The 24593-nt window shown below is 47.0% G+C and overlaps 1 protein-coding gene across 1 annotated transcript in view; it reads right to left on the bottom strand.

Annotated features, from left to right (window-relative positions):
• The window catches only part of KCTD19 (potassium channel tetramerization domain containing 19), a 298880-nt gene that overhangs the window by 119654 nt on the left and 154633 nt on the right, over positions 1 to 24593 (bottom strand). Inside the window, exon 6 of the mRNA XM_033942930.1 lies at positions 5669 to 5888. Coding sequence (XP_033798821.1) covers positions 5669 to 5888 — 220 coding nt within the window. The remainder of the gene's footprint in view (positions 1 to 5668; positions 5889 to 24593) is intronic.

Here is a 24593-nt window from a genome sequence, read left to right as displayed (position 1 = left end):
ATAATCTGTCCCAGCAAAATGAAGTTGTGCATAGTCAAGAGAGACAGGCGCATGTGACAAAGGACATCACTGAAGCAACTTTGATGCCTAAAGCAACTATGCCAAAGAGTTTCCGGAAGACCATATCCACACGATCCACATCCTTCAGCGTCACACCACCTTCACTGGGTAGAGAGGTGTGTGTAGTCACATGCAAAACTCAAGATATCCACCCTGGGCTGACCCAAAAGCTGCTGAAACTCCTGCGCCAGAGGATACAAGTGTGACATGGCTCTAGCAATTTTAAGAGCACCTTCTGGAGAGTCAAATTGCTCCACTATCAAGGTGCTAAGGAAAGGTAGCAGCTGTGACAGGGACCTACTATACAAGACTCTGAGCCTATGAAGGAATAGATTAGTCCTACCAGGGATCCAGGATTTACAACTATAAGAAGCCCAAAAGCTAGGGGAGCTTCTGTTAAAAAAACCCCTCAGTCATGAAGCAGGGCCTTTAAAGAATACCAGAGTTCATCCCCACTTTAAGAACAGAGTTGCTTCAGCTAGAGAGCAGGAGAGGAGTTCCTCAGCCGTTAGGAAGAGCAGCTAAGTCATGGTCAGGAGTAAAGACATGGCCCTGAAGCCTGGATGAACTACCTGAGAAAGAGGAGGAAAAAGCAGAGCTATAGGACTGGGAAATGAGTGAGCCTGAATCTGGGGAGGCGAGCAGTGATACAGAGGAGTCATGTGAGGAGAATGCCATGGAAAGGGAGGGGGGAGTGGCCAAGATGGCGGCACTCTCACAGCGTTTGTAAGATTGCTCTCGGAACTGCCGATTTACTTACTTGCTTTGGAGATGCCACACAAATGGAAGGGAAGTGTGAGGGTGCCTGCCTCCTCGACACCTTTGTTACCCCTTTGGCAGCACCCGATTGAGCATTTTTTGCCAGTAGTCTGCACGCAAACAGATGAAATGAGCCCCGCGGTGAGAGAGGTAGAAGAAGGACCTCTCTCACTGGGGCACGAGATCTCATTGTCACCATCTCTTCTGGATGTATCTCCCTGCCATGCTGAAGCCGCTGCCGACATGGCTGGGAGAAAGGCTGCCGAAGTTGCACTGGAAAACCCTGCTGAGGAGGAAAGTTTGGTAGATGAGCTTCTACCAAGGGATACCATCTTAGGGGCATTGGCCCCCATCAGAGGTGACATTGGAGGCAATTTGGAAGGTGCTTCAGAGGCTGGATGTGGCAACCCTGAAAACATTGAAGGAGGTAAAGACTCTGGGGAAGGATGGACGATATCTCTAAAGATTTAGAGCAATCTAACTTTGAAACGAAAAATTCAAATAACCAAATGCAAACTGAGGTGCAGTCCCTACAGGGGTTTAGGACTATGATGGTAAAAGATAACATGGTAATTCACAAAAAAATTGAGAATTTTAACAGAAGGTTAAATGTCAGAATTCTTAACTTTCCCAAATCCTCTGGGATATCGTCCTAATGAAAGGTCACTTGGACACACAAAGACAGAGGCGTGAAGAAGGTACAAGAGGTTTATTTACAGCATGCCAGACCCTTCATTTCATGACCCTACACTATGATATGTTTAAAGCTTATCTTGTAGAGACTTTAAATTATACTTTGGCTGTATCCATCCATTAAATAAAATATACTATCTACCAACTACGGTAATCAGTTTCAAGAATTTGTGGAGAGACAAAGCACTCAGTATTCTCAACTTGACTTTCAAAATATCTCAGCTATCCTGGATACCTCTATTAGAACAGCATTGTTGGTATCATTTGTTTTCCAGCAAGATTTAGAGGCATTCATGAAGCAATATTTTCGTTCCTCAAAAAAGTTATTCCATGGTAAAAGGATTTGGGCCTACCAGGGTGTTACGAAATCTACGCAGGAAAGAAGGAAAAAAAAAAATTATCCTGTTATGACAAGAAACCAAATTCCTGGGGGCTTCGTTTCTACTTGCATATCCTTGCAAGTGTGTTGTGAAATATCTTCAATTGAAATATTTGGTTTTCTGGAGCTAAAAAGAATTGCCCCAAAAAGACCAAGTGAATAAGTAAAATGCAGAACCGAGTGTTAATCCTGTTTCTTATATTATTTATCTCTTCTTTTTGTTTAATGTATCTTCTCAATTTATTCTGCCAATCTCCTCCTAAATACGGTGGTCTAAGGAAGGTTTAAAGATTATTCCTAAATTTATTTTAAAATACTTTCTGTTTTTCTGTGAACAAGATTTTTCTTGTAAAAATTTGTTGAAATTAGAAATAAATGAATAATAAGAAAAACGAATGGGAGCTGGGTTCTAGCCCCCCAGACCTGCCTGAAGAAACCATGGAATGTGAGTGATGTCTCTGTGCATTAAAAGTTTATTTTTGCCTTTTGTGATATTCAAGTATTTTGTGCCTAAAATGACTGTTGTGGGTGTAGTCCAAGAAGACTGAAGCCATGTTTAAATGCTGTTTTCTGTCTCTGGAGTTTTTTCTGCCTTTGAATCTTGTCTATGAATCAAACCTGTGTGCTGGGCTAAGGAAGGGCTAGTTGCCTTTAACTTTGGGTGGTAGCCAAGGTCTGTGGGTTTTGGAGGCACACCTTCCCACCAGTTTGGAATCCTGGTCTGTTCCAAGCTAGGCAGTAGTCAAGGCCAGAGCAATCATATTGAAGCCAGAAGAAAAGTATTTGTTTTGTTTGCTGCTGAAGAGTTCTGCTGGGGCAGAGAAAAGATGAACTTATTGTTTTAGTGACTGGAATATGCTGGAATTCCAAATTTTTTGCTTGGAATGTTTTCTTAGAAGTGAACTGAATTAGAGCTGATGATTTCAATGGACTCTAAAGAGGAGGGGAAATTTTAACCTGAGCTAGCTAGGCTCAGGAAATGAAAAATTAATATTGGGATTTCTTTGATGTGCCAGGATGGTGGGATCATTCCCAGAATCCAAAACCCCAGAGGGATCCATAGATCCAACACACAGTCCCTGATCTCCCACCCTGGGTAGCACTGCTTCTGTGAATAAGGGGTCAGCAAGCAAGACATCCGCATCAGAGTCCCCCAGATCAGGATCAAAAAGTGCCAAAGCAATGACAGGCTAAGGTGTGGATGTGTCCAAAGAAGCAACACCACTATGAGACGCCAGGAAAGTGGATTGGGACTGCACAGGGAGAGAATGCCTGTTCTGAAACTCAGTCCACAAATATTTCATAAACCCTAAAAAAGTGTCTGGCTCCTGAGTTACCCTTAGATGACTTAAATTTGTGTTTCTGAGGCTATGGAGGGTTCGCAGCAAAGAAGGCTAGCTGAATGGGCGTCCTATACAGAATCGAGCATATGCTCACCCAAAATAAACCCAATTCTGTAACCGACACCCATGTTAAAGTTGCCGGTTACAGAACTGGGTTACTGCTATACTTATCACGGCAAGGGATCTCCCTGCCGCAATAAGTATAGCGGCCGTAGCTGCCAGTCCCCCCGAACAATCGTGGCAGGAGGGAGCCCAACCTCTCCTGCCCGAAGACCGCCCAACCTCTCCATGTAGATCGTGGCAGGAGGGAGCCCAACCCCTCCTGCCTGAAGACTGCCCACTCCCCTCCCGGAAGATCACCGGCAGGAGGGAGCACAACTCCTCCTGCTGGACCCTCCCAAAAATCCCAGCAGGAGGGTGCCCAACCCCTCCTGCCAAACTCCCCTAATGAACCCCCCTCCCCACATCCCCCCAATGGACACCCCAATGAAACCCACCTTCCCTCCCAATAGAAGCCCTCAACCCCCATTCCCAGAACCCCCTCCAGGGCTCACCTTTAAAGGTGGCCGGCCGGCTGGGTCTTCCCAGCATCCAGCCAGCAGGCCTACCTCTGTCAAAATGAGGCGAGCTTAGGTGGTCTGCGGGCATCCCTAGGCTCCCGGAGGCATCTTCAATATAGGTGGGCAGCCTGCCTGGGGAGCATTTTTTTTTTTTTAGAAATTGTGCATCCCAATTGGCTGGTTAGACAGCTGTAGGACGCCTACAGCTGTCTACAATCAGGACACAGATTACAGAATCCGGGCCTTAGTCACCTGCTTCAGCAGGGAGAGGCTAAGCTTGACACTGCTGCCTTCTCCGGCTGTGCCATGCGGCACAAGGTGCAAAGACACTCTAAAAGCGCTAAATTTGCACAATCCTGGCAAGAATTCACATGAGGAGAGTCCAAGGACTAAATCCCAACAAGTTTCTAAGCAAAATTTGCAGTTTCAGAGAAGCAGGGAACTTTAGAAAAAAAGATCACTAAAAATCCAAGATGGCCACCATCATGAAATTCACACCAAAATTGCGATATTTTTCACACTTTCCAACCTCAGAAAATGGCGATTTTAGGATTTTTCAGGAGGGGGAACACAGGGCATCCAACAGCCTGTGCTCAACCCCTGCTTAACAGTAGATGAGACCACTTTAAGGATGGCCCTGAGCTCCACAGACAACTGTACAGGCTGGCTAACAGGTACCCAGTGGGATCAGCCTCTCAGCTACACTGAAGTCTGTGTGTTCTCAAAGTAGGCAGAACTGTAAAAACACTCCAAGCACCAGAATCCCCAAAAAAGGGAAGAAAAAATAAACTGAATAAAATGGGGAGAGCAGAACAAACACTCCTGCAGGGACGCATGCAGAAGAAAAGAACTGTAGGTGGCGCTAAGGAGCCCAGTGAAGTACATCAGAGGCAAGAATAAAATTCTGGAGTGAATTCCTTTTGTAGATGCACACAGCTATGGGGATATAATCCACCTGTCTAGAACAGGGACCTCAAAGTCCCTCCTTGAGGGCCGCAATCCAGTCAGGTTTTTAGGATTTCCCCAATGAATATGCATTGAAAGCAGTGCATGCACATAGATCTCATGCATATTCATTGGGGAAATCCTGAAAACCCGACTGGATTGCAGCCCTCAAGGAGTGACTTTGAGACCCCTGGTCTAGAATGTCTCATCTATTGCACTGGAATGAAGATTTCTGCCTCAGTCAAGCTTGTAGATTCCTCCAGGGGCTTGTCTCTTTGGGCTGCCCTTTTAGTCAGACTCTGAGTCTGAAACCCTCAAACCCACTAGCTTCTTGCACATCTTCAGGAGGGGGGAATACAGCTGGCACCCAGTACAGTCTACTAGAAAACATGAGGCCACATAACCTGCAGTCAAGTGCCTGATAAATCTGGAGCAAGCCAGGCTCCCAGGGGAACAGATCCCAAGCAGTCCAAAAGGCTAGTATAGGTTCCCTAGAACAGTGTCCCCCCCCCCAAGCTACAGCTCTCGGAACACAGAGGCTGTATCATCTCCCAAGCAAAGCTGTCCCAAGATTTCTGGGAGCATCATTAGCACCCAAAACCTCAAATATGGGATGAAAACCCAAAAATAAGAAAGGATATGCAGAGCTGAAGAAAAGACACCTTCTCATCTAACTTGAAGAAGGAAAAACTGAGGAACTGGGTCACTGACCTGGGACACAAGGAGGTGGAGTTGAAAAATGTAGATGACGCTTCTGCGATCCTCACGACTGGGGGAAGCCTACTGTATTTGCACTGGAATTAATATCAATACACATAGAGCAGACAGAGTGATGTAAAGCATAATTGAAGAAAATTCACAGAAAACTTCAATATGAACTTGGATCATTAGAGATGTGGATACAATACATTTTATGAAAGAAAGCATACTTGACATGCTGAAAGAGGACACCATTGCCAGTAATGTATAACTTGCTGCCATCCACAGTACTTTCTATGTGGAGCTGTCCCAGTGCTGAATCAGGGTATTTCACTAAGAGGCCAAGAGTCATAGTATACCAGGGTCTAGATGCAGATTGGGCAACCCCATTTGTAGTCATTATATGCTGCACTGAAAGCTGGAAAGTAGAAGTTCCTTTGGAATTGTTACCTAAAGAAAGTATAATACATATTAATTGGAAATGAATTAATTGCAGTCCATATACATTAAAAAGAGATTATGTTCTTACCTTGATAATATCTTTTCCAGTAGATAGGTGAGACATTCTAGACAAGTGGGTTATCTCCCAATGGCCACGTGCCATATACAGAAGGAATCCACTCTGTATTTTTTCTGTGACTCTCCTCTACTTTACGCTAGAGCAGGCTGACTGAGCCAGCCCTTAAGACTGAGGACCTGAAGGAGTCCTGTCTTGCTGCCACATCCACTCAGTATAATTTAGCGAACATGCACAAAGTGGACCACGTTGTTGCCCTGCAAATCTCCTCTGAGGAAACTGCTTTAGCTTCGGCCCAAGAAGCCACACTTCTGGCAGAATGCACCTTTATAAAGATGGGAGACTGTTTCCCAGAAAGAATGTAGGCTGACAAAATGGCCTTATGGATCCATCTGGAAATAGAGGCCTTGGAAGAGGGAGTGCCCACTTGGAAGAATAAGTCAGCACAAACAGATGGTCAGAGAGACTAAATTTGTTAGTGACCATATAGCACAGAAGAACAATGCGCACATCCAATATTCTCAAGATGCAATCCTGAGCCTTTGAGCCAGAAGGTTGAAAAACACTTCCTGATTAACACAGAAAGCTGAAAACACCTTTGGCAGAAAGGAAGGGACCATGTGCAAGGAAATCTCAGTATCTGATATTCTCAGGAAGGGCTATTGACAAGAAAGAGCCTGGAGTTTTGAGACACATCTCGCTGAAGAAACGGCAACCAGAAAAACTGTCTTGAGCATCCAGTTCAAGAGGGAAGCGCCCCTCAGAGACTCAAAAGGAGCCATGGTAAGGCCAGACAGAACCAAGTTCAGGTCTCAAGAAGGGAACAGTGGTCTGATAGAAGGTCTAATGCAAAGAGCATTCTTCAGAAATCTGGCAATGTCAGGGTGAGAAGCAAATAATGAAGACTGATCCCAGGCTCCAAACAAAACAGCCCAGCAACTTGGACCCGACAGGATGCTACAGTAAAGCCTTTATCAAGGCCCACTAGGAGGAAGATGAGAACCATTTAAATTGGAGCAGTATACAGCTCCACCTTCTCCTGGTCACAAAAGTATTGGAAAGTCTTCCATGTCTTAGTGTGGAAGACAAGTAGTCGACTTCCTAGACTTGGACAGAGTAGTAATGGATACATCAGAATATCCTTTATGCAGTAAGGTTGCATGCTCAATAGCCGTGCTGTAAGAGCAAAGTGATTTGGATCCTCCATGCAGACCGGACTTTGCATTAAGAATGTTTGGATGTGCACGGAACTGCAGGCCACAACTCTGATGCCGATACATCAGATTTGCGTACCACGGTCTGTGAGGTCAGTCTGGAGCCTATCATGAGCCAGGGGGGAAAAATATACAGAACGGACTCCCTGAGGTCATGGCTGAACTAGAGTGTCAAGACCCTCGCTTCTTGGCTCAGCTCTTTGAATGAAGAAGCAATCTGCCTTCCTATCTTGTACAATGGCCATGCAGTTGAAGTGAGGCCACCCCCAGCACCGCATAATGGCTTAGAACGCTGCTGAGGACAGCATCCACTTGCCCGGATCCACAGTCCGTCTGCTGAGAAAGTCTGCTTGAACATTGTAGACTCCTGCCACATGTGCTGCCGAGATTGCCTGGAGGTGACATTCTGCCCAGTGATAGAGCAGGTGGACCTCCTTTGTGACCAACATAGACCCCTCCCACCGTTGCATTGTTGGAGAAGACCTTACCGCTTGGCCATCCAGAGGCTTCTGCAATCTCACCAGAGCCAAACAAATGGCCCTAAGCTCCAACCTGTTGTCCAACACCCCTGAATGGGACAATGATTGTCATGGGCTCCCCAGCCCTTAAGGCTGGAATCCATCATCACAACAACCCAGGAAGCAGCCTGCAGCTGCATGCCCTTGGAAAAAGACTGCAAAACCAGCCTCCAAGTCATGCTGGCTCTGGCCTCCAGAGTCCAAGGAAGACAGGTCTGTAATGCATCCTTGTGTGGAGCCCAGAGCAGAGCAATGCATGCTGGAGAGGATGTATGTGCACCCTCTCCCATGGCACCACGGGACCTGAAGATAATCCCATACTGATGGAGCTATCTTGTCCACAAGACAAGAAATCTGGAGGGCCTGAAGAAGCAATTCAGACTCCTGGAGGGCAGAATACTAGAACTAGAAGCACTTTGAGCAGTGGAGGAGGAGGACAGAGAGGCAGAAAACTTCATGACAGAGGAAACCATTGAGGAAGAAGTCAGGGATTTAGAGAAGTTCATCGAGGAGGAATAAAGGGAGGCCCTGGAAAATCACCAACAGTGGAACAGCCAAGATACACCTACAGTAAGTGAAGACCACCTGGAGGAAAACCACAAGGACGGAATAGGTGACACAGCAGCGAGACCTGGAAAAAGCAGAGGGAACCCACAGGAAGACGAGTCCGGTGCAAGCCAACGCCAGGATGACGGAAGATGGAAGTGCACAGAGGACATGGACCTACGGCTGGAGAGATGGACATACATCATGGACATGGACCTGTGGCTACAGAGACAAGAGAAGATAGAGAGGACAGCAATCGTCGGGGGGGGGGGGGGGGAGGGGGGGGGACTCCATCATCAGACAAGTCAACAGGCACATAGCGGGAGGAAGAAAGGATCGGCTGGTGACCTGCCTCTCAGGAGTCAAGGTAGAAGATATAGTGAGCCACATCTACAGGATCATCGACAGCACAGAAGAGGGAGATAAGGCAGTGGTGATTCACGTGGGGACAAACAACGTGAGCAGCAGTAACTATAGCAGGGAAACACTGAAGGACCAGTTCCGGATGCTAGGAAGGAAGCTGAAGACCAGAACGCCAAGGGTAGTGTTCTAGGAGATCCTGCCTTTACCCAGGGCCGATGGGAAGAGGCAGACGGTGCTGCAAGCAGTCAACGCATGGATGAAGCGCTGGTGTGAGGAAGAAGGATTCCACTTTGTGCGCAACTGGATGACATTCTGGGGAAAGAGCCAGCTATACAGGAAGGGTGGACTCCACCTCAGCGGAGACGGAACAAGGCTACTTGTATGCAACATCAAGCGAGAAATTGAGAAGTTTTTAAACTAGGAAGAAGGGGAAAGCCGACAGTCGACCAAGAGTCGATGGTTCGGGAAACAGTATACCCAGAGGATACCATGCAGGAAGATTGCGGGGAAGACTCACCGGATCATAGGCAAGATAGAAATCCTGATGGATCGAAAGGGACACAAGAGGGAAGGAAATGCAAAAAAGTAATAGGCCGCAAACTCAAGTGTATGTTCACGAATGCAAGGAGCCCGAGGAATAAGATTGGGGAATTGGAAGCTATGGCACAAAAAGATAACCTTGACATCATCGACATCACAAAAACATGATGGAATGAGGAAAACGTCTGGGACCCTGTGCTACTAGGATACAAGCTATACTGCAGGGACAGAGTAGGACAAAAAGGTGGGCGGTATTGCCCTATACATCAAAGAGGGAATCGAGTCCACTGGAGAGAACACGCCGGAAACGAAAAATAAGGTAGAGTCTCTATTGGACAAAATACCGGGAACAAATGGAACGGAAACAAAGATCGGCATCTACTACCGACCCCCAGGGCAGTCTGAAGAAACCCATGGAGAAATGACGGATGAGATTAAACACAACTGTGAGAGGTAATGCAGTTATCATGGGTGACTTCAATTATCCAGGGATAGACTGGAACCTAGGCATCTCCGGCTGCAGTACGGAGACCAAGTTCCTGAATGCTGTAGGCGATTGCTTCCTGGAACAATTTGTCAAGGAAAATACGAGAGGAAATGCAATTCTGGGACGCTGGGAAACAGTGATCACAATATGATCCACTTCAACCTGGACAAAAGGGCAAAACATCGATCCAGAACGACGGACATGGTACTGAACTTCCAAAAAGGGAATTACGAAGGGATGAGACTCATGGTAGTGAAGAAGATTAAGAAGAGGATAAGCACTGTAAAAATGCTACAGCAAGCATGGCCCCTTTTTAAGGACACAGTCACCGAGGCGAAATATCTATTTATACCGTGTATCAAAAAGGGATCCAAGAGGAAAAAGAACAAGGAACCAGCATGGCTCACTGTAGTGGTGAAGGAAGCGATCACAGACAAGAAGACTTCATTTAAGGAATGGAAAAGGTCAAAAACGGCCGAAAACTGGAAAAAGCACAAACAACATCAAAGAAGGTACCATAAGGTGGTAAGAGGGGCCAAAAGAGACTAAGAGCCATTCTTTCAATATATTAAGGGAAAATGACCCGAAAAGGAAATGGTGGGGCCGTTGGATGAGCATGGAATAAAGGGAGTACTGAAGGAGGACAAAGCTATCGCTGACAAACGGAACACATTTTTTGCGCCTGTATTTACAGAAGAGGATATATACAATATACCAGAAGCTGACAGGCTATATACTAAGGAAACAAAGACGGGAAACTGACAGGGTTGATGGTCAGTCTAGAAGAGGTATGCAGGCAGATTGATAGGCTTAAAACCGATAAATCCCCAGGACCAGACAGCATCCATCCGAGGGTAATCAAGGAACTGAAAGGGGTTATAGCTGAACTACTCCAACTAATAGCCAATCTGTCGATCAAATCGGGAAGTATTCCGGAAGACTGGAAAGTGGCGAATGTTATGCTGATCTTCAAGAAAGGTTCGAGGGGAGATCAGGGAAACTACAGACCGGTGAATCTGACTTCGGTACCGGAAAAGATGGTAGAGGCGCTGATAATGGACCACATCATTGATCACCTTGACGGACACAATCTGATGAGGACCAGCTAGCACGGCTTTAGCAAAGGAAGATCTTGCTCGACAAACTTACTGCACTTCTTCGAGGGAGTAAACAGGCAGATAGACAAGGGTGACCCGGTTGACATTGTATATCTGGATTTTCTGAAGGCATTCGACAAGGTCCCGCATGAACGACTACTTTAAAAAAATTGCAAGCCATGGAATCGAGGGTGACATACTCACGTGGATTAAAAACTGGTTGACAGAAAACAGAGAGTGGAGGTACATGGACAACATTTGGACTGGAAAAGCGTCACATGTGGAGTGCCGCAAGGTTCGGTGCTTAGACCCGTGCTCATCAACATATTTATAAACGACCTGGAAATTGGTACGACGAGTGAGGTGATTAAATTTAACACGCTCAAGAAATGGGCCACGACATGGCAAATGAGGTTTATTTAAAGTAATGTGGATAAGTGTAAGGTGATGCATGTTGATAACAAAAATCTTATACACTTCTCCCTATTTGCGGGGTTTAGGGGCAGAGCCGTCCCGCGAATATTTTTAAAACGTGAATAATATTCGGGCCGGTTCTGAAACCCCCCCTGCTTTCCCCCGGAATTAAAGCTGTATTCCAAACCTTCTCCGCCTCCCTCCCGCTTTCCCGGGAATCCCTTAAGCCTTTCCTGGTGGTCTAGCGGATTTTCGGGGCAGGAGCGATCTTTCTACGCTCCTGCCCCGTGCAGATCACTCATAGGAAATGGCTGCCTTGAGCTCCCATAGTCTCTCGAGGCTACGACGGGAGCTCACTGCAGCCATTTCCTATGATTGATCTGCATGGGCAGGAGCATAGGAAGATCGCTCCTGCCCCGAAAACCCGCTAGACCGCCAGTTAAGGCTTAAGGGATTCCGGGGGAAAGCAGGAGGGAGGTGGGGAAGGTCCAGAATACTGCTTTAATTTAAAAATTAAAAAAATCGTGAATAACCAAATCTGCAGATGCTGAAACAGCAGATTCGGAGGGAGAAGTGTACACGAATACAGGATATCTGGTGCAGTACTCAGAGAGACCCCCAGGAAAGAGACTTGGGAGTACTTGTAGATAAGTCAATGAAGCTGTCTGTGCAATGCGTGGCGGCGGTGGCAAAAAGGGCGAAAGAATGCTAGGAATTATTAAGAAGGGGATCACAAACAATCCAGAGCATTCTGCGAGCAGAAATTGAATACACTGATACCTTACCCAGGACCCGCATAAGGTCACATAAGGCGTGAGCAGCATAATCCCCATCTCCCAGCAGAGAAGGGGGCTCCACAGCCTCACTTTCCAGACAAGCATGTGTGACAAAGTTTGCTATCAAAGCAGTCTTTATGCCAAAAGTTACTACCTTAAAGAGTTTCCTGAGGACCACATCAATCCGGCGGTCTTGCATGTCGAGCACCACACCACCCTCATTGGGAAGGGAGGTACGCTTAGTCACCTGCGCTACCAAAGAGTCTACCTTAGGCTGACCAAGAAGTTGCTGGCACTCCTGCGCTATAGGATAGAGATGAGACATGGCTCTCGCAATCTTTGGAGAGTCCCATTGCTCCAAAGATCAGAATGCTCATATCAGGATGATAGGGAAAGGTGGAAGACTGCTATCGCACACCACATAGTCACAAAGAGGAAGTGGACAAAGCTGGCTGAGTGACTAAATTCAACTCCTGCATAGACTCTGAAATGAGGTCTGGCAAAGTCTTTTATTATGTGTATTATATTATAACTAGTGTTTAAGCCCGTTACATTAACGGGTGCTAGAATATATGGCTGTCTGTCTTTCTTTCTTTCTTTATGTCTCTCTCCCTGCTCCTGTTTCTTTCTTCCTTTCTTTCTGTCTTTCTCCCTCCTGCAATTTTTTTCTCTCTCTCCCTGGCACCCTTTGCCTGTCTGTCTTTATTTCTGTGTCTCTCTGGTCCCCTGTCTGTCTTTATTTCTGTCTGTCTCTCTCCCTAGCCTCCTTTGTCTGTCTGTATTTCTTTCTGTGTCTCCCCCCCCCCCCCACTTTCCTTTGCAGAAGCAGCAGTGCTATTTCCCTTCCCCTCCAGATCCCTGTGAAGTAGTAGCAGCATTTCCCCCAACCACCCCCCATTCCCTTCTCTCCCCCCCCACTTTCCTTTGCAGAAGCAGCAGTGCTATTTCCCTTCCCCTCCAGATCCCTGTGAAGTAGTAGCAGCATTTCCCCCCCATTCCCTTATCTCCCCCCCCCACTTTCCTTTGCAGAAGCAGCAGCGATATTTCTCTTTCCCTCCAGGTCCTTGCTGAAGCAGTAGCAGCATTTTCCCCCACCCCCCATTCCCTTCTCTCCCCCCCCCACTTTATTTTGCAGAAGCAGCTGTGATATTTCCCTTCCCCTCCAGATCTCTGAGAAGTAGTAGCAGCATTTTCCCCCACCCACCCCCCATTCCCTTCTCTCCCCTACCACCACTTTCCTTTGCAGAAGCAGCAGCGGTTTTCCCTTCCCCTCCAGGTCCCTGCTGAGTAATAGAAACATTTTCCCCCACCCCCCATTCCCTTCTTACCTTGAGCTGCCCTGCTCCGTTCGGCCCCTCCCCCTTCCCTTCCCGTGTGCTGGCCTGCTGCGGCTGAAGGTTTTTTTCGGCGACTCCTCCTGTTAAAACTCCCCCCCCTCCCGCAACCGCTCCTGTTCAAAGCGGCCTGCTGAGGTTCGCGGCCGCTGTAACGAACCTCGCAGGCCGCTCTCCAACTCGGTAGCATGTTCCCTCTGACGCGATTGCGTCAGAGGGAACGTGCTACCATGTGGAGAGCGGCCTGCAAGGTTCGTTACAGCGGCCGCGAACCTCAGCAGGCCGCTTTGAACAGGAGCGGTAGCGGCTGTTGCAGGAGGATTGGGGGGGGGGGAATTCGTGAGCGGCGGCAGGACCATGAGGCGGGATTGAGTTTTTCGGCTTCCCCTATCTGGGGAAACCGCCGTGCCGAACTGAGCTGCGCGTGGGGCCGTAGTAAGCGCGGGGCATGCTGCAGTCTTGGCGGCCACGGACATACGGATCATGGAAGCACGGCGATAAGACTGCGCATGCGCCGCCTACGGTTTTATTATATAGATAGTTGATGCATTATTGATGTGCTTTGATGTTGTATTTGCTGTATTTGATGATGTTTGCATCAATAAAAATTGTTTGAATCTAAATAAATGCAGAACTGTGGGATCAACCCCTGGTTCTAAAGACTCTGAGGGATCGAAAGATCTGGCAATGGCATACAACCCTGGATTCCCAGCCACGGGAAGTGTAGTGCCTGAAAACAAGGAGTCAGCAAGCTGGTCATCATCATATGTATCCTCCAAGTCACGGTCAGCCTGCCCATGAACAGCAGCTAACTGTGCTGAGGCTGTGCCTAAAGAAGCAATGCCGGCAAAGGACAAGTCCGAGTCGGAGCAGGAATGCATTCCATATATATATTATAAAATCGGTGAAAAGTCACACTTTGATGACTTTACCTTGCGTTTCTTGGGTTGAGGAGGTCCAAGTCCATTTGTGCAGAACTTTCAGCCCTGCTGAGCCCTGAAAAGAGAGAAGGCTTCCCCAATGGGCTAGCTGGCATTTTGTCACCTGTTTAGTTAGGGAAGAGGCTAAGCTTTGCACTGCTGCCTATCCTGGCTGCACGCACTAAATTTGTGCAATCCTGGCAAGAATTCACAATAGGAAAGCACAAGGACTCCATCCCAACAGAGTTTGAGGCAAAATTTGCAGAGCACGGAGCTTTTGAAAAAAAGATCACTAAAATCCAAGATAGTTGCCACTTAGAAATTTGTGCCAAAATTACAATATTTTTTTATGTATAGCAAGTCACAATAATGGCGATTTTAGGATTTTTTTAGGTGGGGGAATACAGGTGGATATCCAGAAACCTTCAAAACTGTTAGATTCGGACATCCCCCCACCCCGATGCACCTCTTAGGCTGTGACAGCCTTACTCAGTGTGAACTGTGCTGGAAATGTGCTGCAGCCTGCCTCAGCTCTCTTAAAGGAGCTGCCTCATTCTGGGAATGCCACTTCGATGCTGATCTTCTGGCTGCAAGTCACACAGTGCCTGGCCATACCTCCACCCTCATGGATTGACAGATGTGCTCAGGGAAGGGCAGAGGTGGAAAATGTAGCTGGCACCCTGCGAGACACCGCTGAGTCTCCTAGGTATGACTGACAGCCTGTTCGAACCCCTGTTCGGCAGTAGGAGGAAAAAATGCAAGGACGGCCCTGAGCTCCTAAGAAACTAATGTAGGGTGGCTAACAGGTACCACCAGGGATTGGCCTGACAACTGCAGACCAAGGTTTGTGCATTCTCAACGCAGATAGAGCGGAAGAATTGCTCTGAGCACAAAGAAATCCCAAAAGGGGATAAAAACACCGAATAAAAGAAGAAAAAGGGGAGAGCAGAACAGAAACACTCCTTCAGGCATGCATGCAGAAGGGGAAGAACTGCAGGTGATGCTAGTGAAGTAGAGGAGAGTTGCAGAAAAAAATCCAGAGTGGATTCTTTCTGCATATGGCATGCAGCAATTGGGAGATAACCCACTTGTCTAGAACAGTGGTTCCCAACCCTGTCCTGAAGGAACACCAGGCCAATTGGGTTTTCAGGCTAGCCCTAATGAATATGCATGAAGCAAATTTGCATGCCTATCACTTCCATCATATGCAAATCTCTCTCATGCATATTCATTAGGGCTAGCCTGAAAACCCGATTGGCCTGGTGTTCCTCCAGGACAGGGTTCGGAATCACTGGTCTAGAATGTCTCACCTATTGCACCGGAAAGTCTATTTTACATAAAATGAAAAGGTCAGAATTAAGATGTGCTCATTTACAGCAATATATCAGAAAAGGCTACTTGTCATTTTTATAGTGCTGCTAGACATATGCAGTACTGTACTTTTTTCTAAACTACCTACTGGAGTGTAAGTGTATTTGCTAGTACATACAGCAGGAGAAGCAGTTTTACAAATATATTTGTCAAGATAATGAATGGCACAAACCCAGCAGCCTTTAAGTGGAGTTGATACTTTCACAAGGAATGGAAGATTAGGTTTTTACCTTCGATAATCCTCTGTTAGTCACTACAGGATTCCATACTCTAGGTGTTCAATCACTTCCCACAATCTAGGAGTTGCAGAAATCCAAACACTTTTCTGAGCATGTGCTCCTCCTACCTTAGAGAAAAAGAGTTAGAGCTCCCTGCAGATCAGTCCCAAAGCCAAACAACCATACCAGAACAAATCCATGTCAAAAGAAGGGGGCATGGGGGAACCTACCCAGCATCATAAACAATTTATGTTACGGTCTGCAAAATATAAAAACAAGTAATAAACAGGCAAAAGGCAACACAGAAAACACATTAAGGAACAATGCAGAACTAACCTGCTGTGTGCGATGAGCACTCACATGAAAGAGCCTTTGATAATATACATACTCACAGAAAAGTGAACTCCCCACAGGATCTGTCATCTGGCTAGAAGATCCTGAAACCTGTAAGAAGAATAACTGGCACAGAAAGAAAGCAGACGATTATGAACTAAGCTTATACAGAGAGGGAGGGCCTTACAAAATCCTACAGGGACAAACAGAAAGAAGATTATCAAAATTAAAAACCTAGTTTTCCATTCTGTTATGTCCCTTCCGGATTCCATACTCTAGGTGATGTACCAAAGCAATGGCAGCGTCTAAGGAGAGACAGAAGAGCCTGCCCAAAACACAGAGGTACCAAAAGCGGTATCAGAGCAAGCTGCCACAACCACCCGGTAAAACCAGGTAAAAGTATGACAAGAGGACCAAGTAGCCACCCTGCAAATTTCATCTGGATGAATTGCATGAGACTCCACCCAAGCGGTAGCAACACTTTTAGGTGAGTGGGCCTTAAGAGAAACTAGCGGCTGCTTGCTGTGGGCGATGTAAGTCACTGAAATGGCCATACGAATTCAGTGGGCTAATGAGGTTTTTAGAAGCCAGCCTACCTCACTGAGATGGATTAGTCAGGAGATTGAGATGATCAGACAGCCTAAAATCATTAGGCTTCTCCAAATAGTGGAGCAAGATTCTCCTGACATCCAATTGGTGTAAGATCTGACCTTTTTGCTTCGAAATACAGGCAAATGAACCACCTGGTTGACATGGAAATCGGAAACCACCTTCGGTAGAAAAGAATGGAGAAAACCCCCCCCCAACCCCTCCATGATTCATAGAAATGGTTTCCTGCATGAAAGAGCCTGAAGCTTCAGAATACACCGAGCCGAGACAATGGTGACCAGAAAGACAGTCTTGATCGAAAGATCCAGAAGAGAAGCATTCTTCAGTGGCTCGAATGCGGCTTCCACAAGGCCTCACAGAACAAAGTTAAGATTCCATGTATGGAATCCAGGGCCAACGAGAAGAGGCAGATGGAGCTGTAAGCAGTCAATGCATGGTGCTGGTGTGAGGAAGAAGGATTCCACTTCCTGCGCAACTAGACGACATTCTGGGGAAGAGTAAGCTGTACAGGAAGGACGGACTTCACCTCAGCAGAGACAGAACGAGGTTACTTGCAAGCAACATTAAGAGAGAAGTTGAGAAGTTGAGAAGTTTTTAAACTAGGAAGAAGGGGAAAGCCAACAGTTGACCAAGAGAAAGAGTCGATGGTTCAGAAGCCGGTATACCCAGAGGATACCGTACAGGAAGATAGAGGGGAAGACTCACCAGATCACAGGCAAGACAGACCGATAGGGACACAAGATGGAAGAAAATGCAAGAAAGGAACAGGCCACAAACTCAAGTGTATGTACACCAACGCAAGGAGACTAAGGAATAAGATGGGTGAATTAGAAGCAATGGCACAAAAAGATAACATTGACATCATCAATATCACGGAAACATGGTAGACTGAAGAAAACGTCTGGGACACTGTGAAACCGGGATACAAGCTATACCGCAGAGACTGAGTGGCTCAAAAAGGTGGAGACATTGCTATATACATCAAAGAGGGAACTGAATCTACTGGAGAGAACACGCCACAACTGACGGATAAGTTAGAGTCTCTATGGGTCAAACTTAAGGGAACAAATGGACTGGAAATGAAGATCGGCATCTACTACCGACCCCCAGGTCAGTCCGAAGAAATTGATGGAGAAATGACGGATGAGATTAAACACAACTGCAAGGGAGGCAACGCAGTTATCATGGGTGACTTCAACTATCCGAGGATTGACTGGAACCTAGGCACCTTCGGCTGCGCTAGGGAGACCAAGTTCCTGGATGCTGTAGGATCTTGAAAATAGATCTCGGCGGTCCAATCTTCATTTCATTGGCCTTCCGGAGGATATCCCGGAGCAGGACCTGAGAGGCGTGTTGGAGACTTGGCTGGCCACCTTGATCGTTTTCCCTGCTGATTTGGGTCTCTCCGTATTGAGCGGGTGCACCGCTCTACTCATCATACCCGGCCGCGGGTGGTTATCGCAAAAGTTTTGAATAACGCCCACAAACAACCTATCCTTCAGGCAGCTCGTGGAGACCGCCCTCTTACCTATAACAATAACACAATGCTCTGTTTTGTTACTTGGGATAACTGATTCACAATTCTCTTTTGTCAACCAAATCTCTCAAGTTCTCAAACATGATTTTCTCATACTGCGTCATCTTTATGCTATTTGCTATTTTTCAACTTTCAGTCCCTTCATATGTTAATTCACACTTCTGTCATCTCTCAAATTGACTATTATAATTCTGTTTATTGTAGCTTATCTCATTCTGATATGTCATTTGCAAACTCTACAACAGCCCTGCACATCATACAGCCCGTGGGCCGCATGTGGCCCAAAACGGCTTTCACTGCAGCCCACGCCCATACGGCTCTCACTCCATGCTCCTGCTCTTTCCTCCTAGTCTCACCTTTAAAAGCACCGCCGCCATCGAGGACCAATAAGCTAATTATGGCAGCCTGCAGAGCGAACTTAGCAGGCTGCCGTCAGTTTCCGCACACATTCCCTCTGTCGCAGTTCCACCCCTCCTCTGACATCAGGGGCGGGACTGCGGCAGAGGGAACGTGTGTGGTGACTGACTGGGTTCGCTCTGCAGGCTGTTGTAATTAGCCTGTTGGTCCTCAATAAGCAGCGGCGGCACTTTTAAAGGTGAAACTAGGGGGGAAGAGCAGGAGCGTGGAGAGCCGTAGGGTATTGTGACAGCGGTCACAGCATGGAAGACGACCTTGCTAGGTGTAGGAAGCAGTGGAGGTAAGGCCCCGCCTATCACGAGGGCCCCGACGGGATGGGGATTGCCAGAGAGGCTGGATCTGGACACCAGGGGCGGGGACAGAAAAGGACCTTGAGGAGGGGCGGGAAAGCAGATTTGAACCAAAAAGGAGGGAGAAAACAGGGCAGATGCTGGACTAGAGGGGGTAGAGCGGAAAAACACCCTGAATTGAGGAGAGAAATATGTTAGGCCCTGGGGAGGGGAAAGACAAAGAGAGCGAGAGAGACAGAAAGACCTGGACCAAAGGTAGGAGGATTCAAAATGTTAGCAGAAGAAAGATTGAGAGAGGGAGAAACCTGAAACAAAGGGGAGGCAGAAGCGAGGGGGACAGATGTTGGACTTGCGGGTGAATAGAGGGAAGAGAGAGAATGAGACTGCAGAGAGGTGGAAAGATCCTGGACCAGGGAGGAAGGAAGGAGAGAGAGAGAGAAGCAGAGAAAGACCTGGAAAAAAGGAGAACAAATGCTGGGGGGGGGGAGATGTAAGCAGGGGAAAGACAGGAGGTAGATGCTGGACTATGGGAGGTGCAGACAGAAAAGACAGAGGGGGAGAGACCCTGAGGAAGAACAGAGAGATGGAAGATCATAACAGAGGAGGGAGACCTGGAACAAAGGTGGTGGTAGAAGAACTGATACTGGATCTGGGGAGGGTAAGCAGAGGGATGAGGCTGGATTGTGAAAGAAATGTTGGATGCACAGTCAGAAGGAAGTCCAACCAGAAACTAATTAAATCATCAGACAACAAAGGTAGGAAAAATGATTTTATTTTTAATTTAGTGTATCGAAATGTGTCAGTTTTGAGAATTTATATCTGCTGTGTGTATTGTGTGTATATGAAAAATGAAAGGAAAAAATTGCATTACAATTAGTAAAGGGGGCAGGATCTGGGGCAGAGCTTGGGTGGGTTTAGGGCAGAGCTTGGGAGGTTTGTTGTTGGGGGTACTTAGCTTAAAGTAGTTGAGAAACATTGCTGTAGGCAATTAACCGCCGCTAATACCTGTCTTCTCCTGCCCTCTGGGCTGGCGTCTCAGGGCCCATCTAGAAGGTCTCTGCGTATGCATAAATGTCAACGTGATGATGTCACACATATACATGATGTCATCACGGCAACATCTGCACATTTCTGTGTGCCTTGAGCCTTGGCCACTACCTGCGGCCCTCCCTACATTTTCCGACTTTGTTTCGGCCCCAGATCATTTTTTGCAGACCTACTCTACAAAGCACTTGTGCCCATTTCCTTTGTAAAACTAAAAAATGTAATTATATATCACCCCTTCTTATTTGTTTCCATTGGTTAACTGTCAATATCTGCTGCTGACTCAGGCCTAGATGCACTAAAGTCAGCGATCCTCAAATGATCATTGCTAAACCAGTTTTGACTGGTTTAGCAATGATCGGATATGTTGACCTGATGCAGAAAACAGCTCACTGAGTGGTTTTCTGCAGGATCACTCATTCTCTGATCTGGCCATGCAAATAAGCTCATTAATATTGAGTAGAGAGGACTGCTCTGAGTGAATTCCATGTGCAGCCTAAGAGGGTGAAGACAGCCCATCTTGGCAAGGGTCCGAATGAGGGGCTATATAAACTCCGGCAGAGAAGCAACACACAACCATTTCCAGGCTCTTGTCCAGCAGAAGAAGGGGGAAGCCATTGGCACGATGCAGTGCGGCTCAGATGTGGTCGCAAGCGGTGGATTGATACCGGCGTCGGAGGATCTCCTGTGGCCTACCCTCTCTCCCCCTCTCCTCAGCGGACTTCTAAGTTTCAAAGTTTATTTAAAATTTGATAAAAATCACTTTTTCAGACTTTCAAAATGATGTACATTTATAAATGGGGGGGGGGGAACAAACAATTTTCTGGGGGAGACTGGCTTACTTCAAACAAAAGGAAAAAATGGGGAGGAACTATAATCATTATAGGATAGAAAAGGAGAAAGAGAAAAACAAAAGGGAGTTACATTGATCGTTGCTTGCTTGCTTTTAATGTCACTGTCAAATAAGCACTAAAGCACAGTTACTTATCGTAACAGGTGTTATCTAGGGACAGCAGGCAGCTATTCTCACATATGGGTGACGTCATCCGACGGAGCCCCGATGCGGACGCCTCACAAGCAGACTTGCTTGAAGAAACTAGAAGTTTCGAGTCGCCCGCACCGCGCATGCGTGAGTGCCTTCCTGCCCAATGCCCCGGGCACGTCTCCTCAGTTCAGATAGCTAGCAGAGAAGCCAACCAGGGGAGGTGGGTGGGTTGTGAGAATAGCTGCCTGCTGTCCCTGGATAACACCTGTTACAGTAAGTAACTGTGCTTTATTCCAGGACAAGCAGACAGGCTATTCTCACATGTGGGTGACCTCCAAGCTAACCAGAATGGGATGGTGGGAGTGTTGGCAACTTAGGAAAATAAATTTTGTAATATAGTTTGGTCAAACTGTCCATCCCGTCTGGAGAAAGTATCCAGACAATAGTGAGAAGTGAAGGTATGAACTGAGGACCAAGTAGCAGCCTTGTAAATTTCCTCAATAGGTGTAGATCTGAGGAAAGCTACAGAAGATGCCATTGCCCTGAATTTATGGGCTGTGACTTTACTGTGAAGAGGTAATCCAGCCTGGGCATAGCAAAATGAGATACAAGCCGCCATCCAGTTGGAGATGGTACGCTTAGAGATAGGACGTCCCAACTTGTTTGGATCGAAGGAGACAAAAAGTTGAGGAGCAGATCTGTGCGGTTTGATGCATTCTAAATAGAAGGCCAAAGCACATTTACAGTCCAGAGTATGACGAGCAGATTCTCCGGGGTGAGAATGGAGCTTTGGAAAAAACACTGGAAGAACAATGGATTGGTTGAGATGAAATTCTGAGACCACTTTAGGCAGGAACTTCGGATGAGTACGAAGAACCACCTTATCATGATGGAACATAGTGAAAGGTGGGTCAGTAACTAACGCTTGCAGTTTGCTGACACGTCTTTGACTAAAAATTTGTTGAGAGCCCTGAGATCCAGAATGGGTCGCAGATCACCCGTCTTCTTCGGAACAAGGAAGTAACGAGAGTAAACTCCCGGTTCTGCTGGTCCAGGGGAACAGGCCCAATGGCATGGAGATGAAGCAGAGCTTGAGCTTCCTGAAGAAGAAGGGCAGTCTGGGATGGATTGGAAGGATACTCTCTTGGAGGAAGCTCTGGTGGAACCTGAGTGAAATGAAGAGAGTATCCTTCCCTGATGATAGTAAGTACCCACAGGTCGGAGGTAATTATCGTCCATCGGTGGTAAAAAAGATGGAGACGACCTCCGACAGGGGGAAAAGGAGACAGAGACAGAATGATGGAGGTTATGCTCTGTTGTAAACAGTCAAAAAAGCTGAGAAGCCTTAGGTGCAGCAGAAGGTTGGGATTGTTGTTGCTTCTGAGGATGCTGCTTCTTCACAGGAGGACGAGTGTAAGGAGCCGGCTTTGGAGGAAAATGCCTCCGATAGATGACAGGAGGGCGTGTAGGCTTGGGTGGAGTCGGCTTTGGCTTGGGTCTGACGATGGAAGCAAAAGATTTGGCATGGTCAGATAACTTCTTGGTAGCCGCCTCGATGGATTCATCAAAGAGGTCGTTGCCTTGACAAAGAAGATTAGCCAGGCGATCCTGAAGATTAGAGTCCATGCCAATGGTTCGAAGCCAGGCAAGACGACGCATAGCCACTGAGCAGGCGGCCGCCCGTGCAGATAGCTCAAAAGCGTCATAAGAAGATTGAAGCAGATAGAGATGCAATTGAGAGAAACTAGAAATTAGTTCTTGAAACTCAAAATGCATTTGATTGTCCATAAAAGGCAAAAATTTTTGGAGAAGGGAAAGAAGATATTCAAAATAAGTAATGAAATGAAAATTATAGTTGAGGACTTTAGAGGACATCATAGCATTCTGATAGATGCGACGTCCAAATTTGTCCATAGTTTTCCCCTCTCTCCCTGGAGGAACTGTGGCGTAGACTTTTGAAGGATGGGATCTTTTCAAGGAGGACTCAACAAGCAGAGATTGATGAGAAAGCTGCGAGTTGTCAAAGCCTTTATGATGCACAGTCTTATACTTCAAGTCCAACTTTCCAGGAACTGCTGGTAAGGAAAAAGGAGTCTCCATGCATTGAGCAAAAGTCTGATGCAAAAGCTTATGAAGAGGAAGTTTGAGACTCTCAGCCGGAGGCTGGGGGAGACGCATGACCTCTAGATATTCTTTAGAATATTTGGAGCCAGTATCCAATTTCACATCCAAATCCAAAGCCATCTGTCGTAAAAAAGACGAAAAAGATAGCTTGTTTTCGAGAAGGACTCGAGCAAGTCGAGGCAGCCTGTGTCGAAGAAGAAGCTTCGGCATGGAAAAAAGCATCGAAGGAACCTGGTGACTTGGACGAAGCAACTGAGTCCGGAACATCCTCGAGGTCCAGCATGGGAGACTTCGACCGAGGAGTCGGCGGTCTGGTCGAGGCTGGAGTGGAACGAGGTTTCGAGAAAGAGGGGACATCTTGCGAAGAACGATGCCTGGAAGAATGCCTCGATGAAGGCCTCGAACGATGATGAGGGCTGTGTCAAGAACCAGACCTCGATAAGCGGGGAGATTTAGCCTCATAGACGGAAGCAGCCGATGCCAATGTATGGATAGGACGAGAGGCAGTAGATCGAAGCTCCAGAGGCTTGGAAGAGGAACCTTGATGCACTCGCAAAGACTCTGCTCATTGCTGAGAGTGTGAGGAGTCCTGTTGATGCACTCACAAAGAATCCATGCTTTGACTGTTGTGCTTAGGAGGCAGATCAAACACTCGCAGAGACTCTGCTCCCTGCAAAGAGTGTGGCTCCAACCAAGGCATAGGAGGCGGCTCGACATCACAGGGATACCCATGGCAGGATAATAGGAAGCAGTTTAGGACCCATAATGGTAAGGTACTGAAAGAACTGCTTCTCTAATATGGTCTGGAAAGAAGCCGGCAAGGTGGGTTCCACGTCTGAAACCGGCCCACCTGCCTTGGCTGGAGATTCCTTCAAGGTGGTGTGAGAGTGCTTCGACTTAGGAGTCTTGGACACTTTAATCACCACCGGTGGAACTGACTGCTGAGCTTTCTGACCTGAGGAAACAGGGGAAGATACAGCAGGTGACATCAAAGCAAGAGCCGCTGCAAACAATGAAGGTTTGATGAGGCTCAAGGTGGAAGCAGGAGGCGCCAGAGGAGCATCGATGGATGTCGAGGCCGAAGACGCCTTTGAAGTCGAAGGAATGGAATGAGACGCCATGTCGAAGAGCTGATCCACCAAAAGACAACGACGCTTAAAAGCTCGAGGCTGAAGCGTTAAGCAAGGCATGCACGAGGTTGGACGATGTTTTGGCCTAAGGCACTTGAGGCAGCATCTATGAGGATCTGTAAGGGAGATCGTGCACTTACACTTGCAACACTTCTTAAAGCCGGTAGCAGGCAGGGACATAGGCCGAAAAATAGTCGTCGCAAAGTTGAAGCACGCGGGCTGCAGCCGAACGGCCTGACCCGGAGAATGGACGGAAGAAAATAAATTTTTTTTTTTTTTAAACAAATGAAAATAAAGAAAAACAGCGATTCGTGAAGAAAAACCACAAACCGCGGTCGAATAGAAGGCAAAGTGAACGAAGTTGAATGCAA

The sequence above is a fragment of the Geotrypetes seraphini genome, chromosome 4 (genome assembly GCF_902459505.1).
Source record: "Geotrypetes seraphini chromosome 4, aGeoSer1.1, whole genome shotgun sequence".
Lineage (NCBI taxonomy): Eukaryota > Metazoa > Chordata > Amphibia > Gymnophiona > Dermophiidae > Geotrypetes > Geotrypetes seraphini.
Note: the sequence above shows the minus strand (reverse complement) of the source record. Positions and strands in the feature narration are given on the sequence as shown.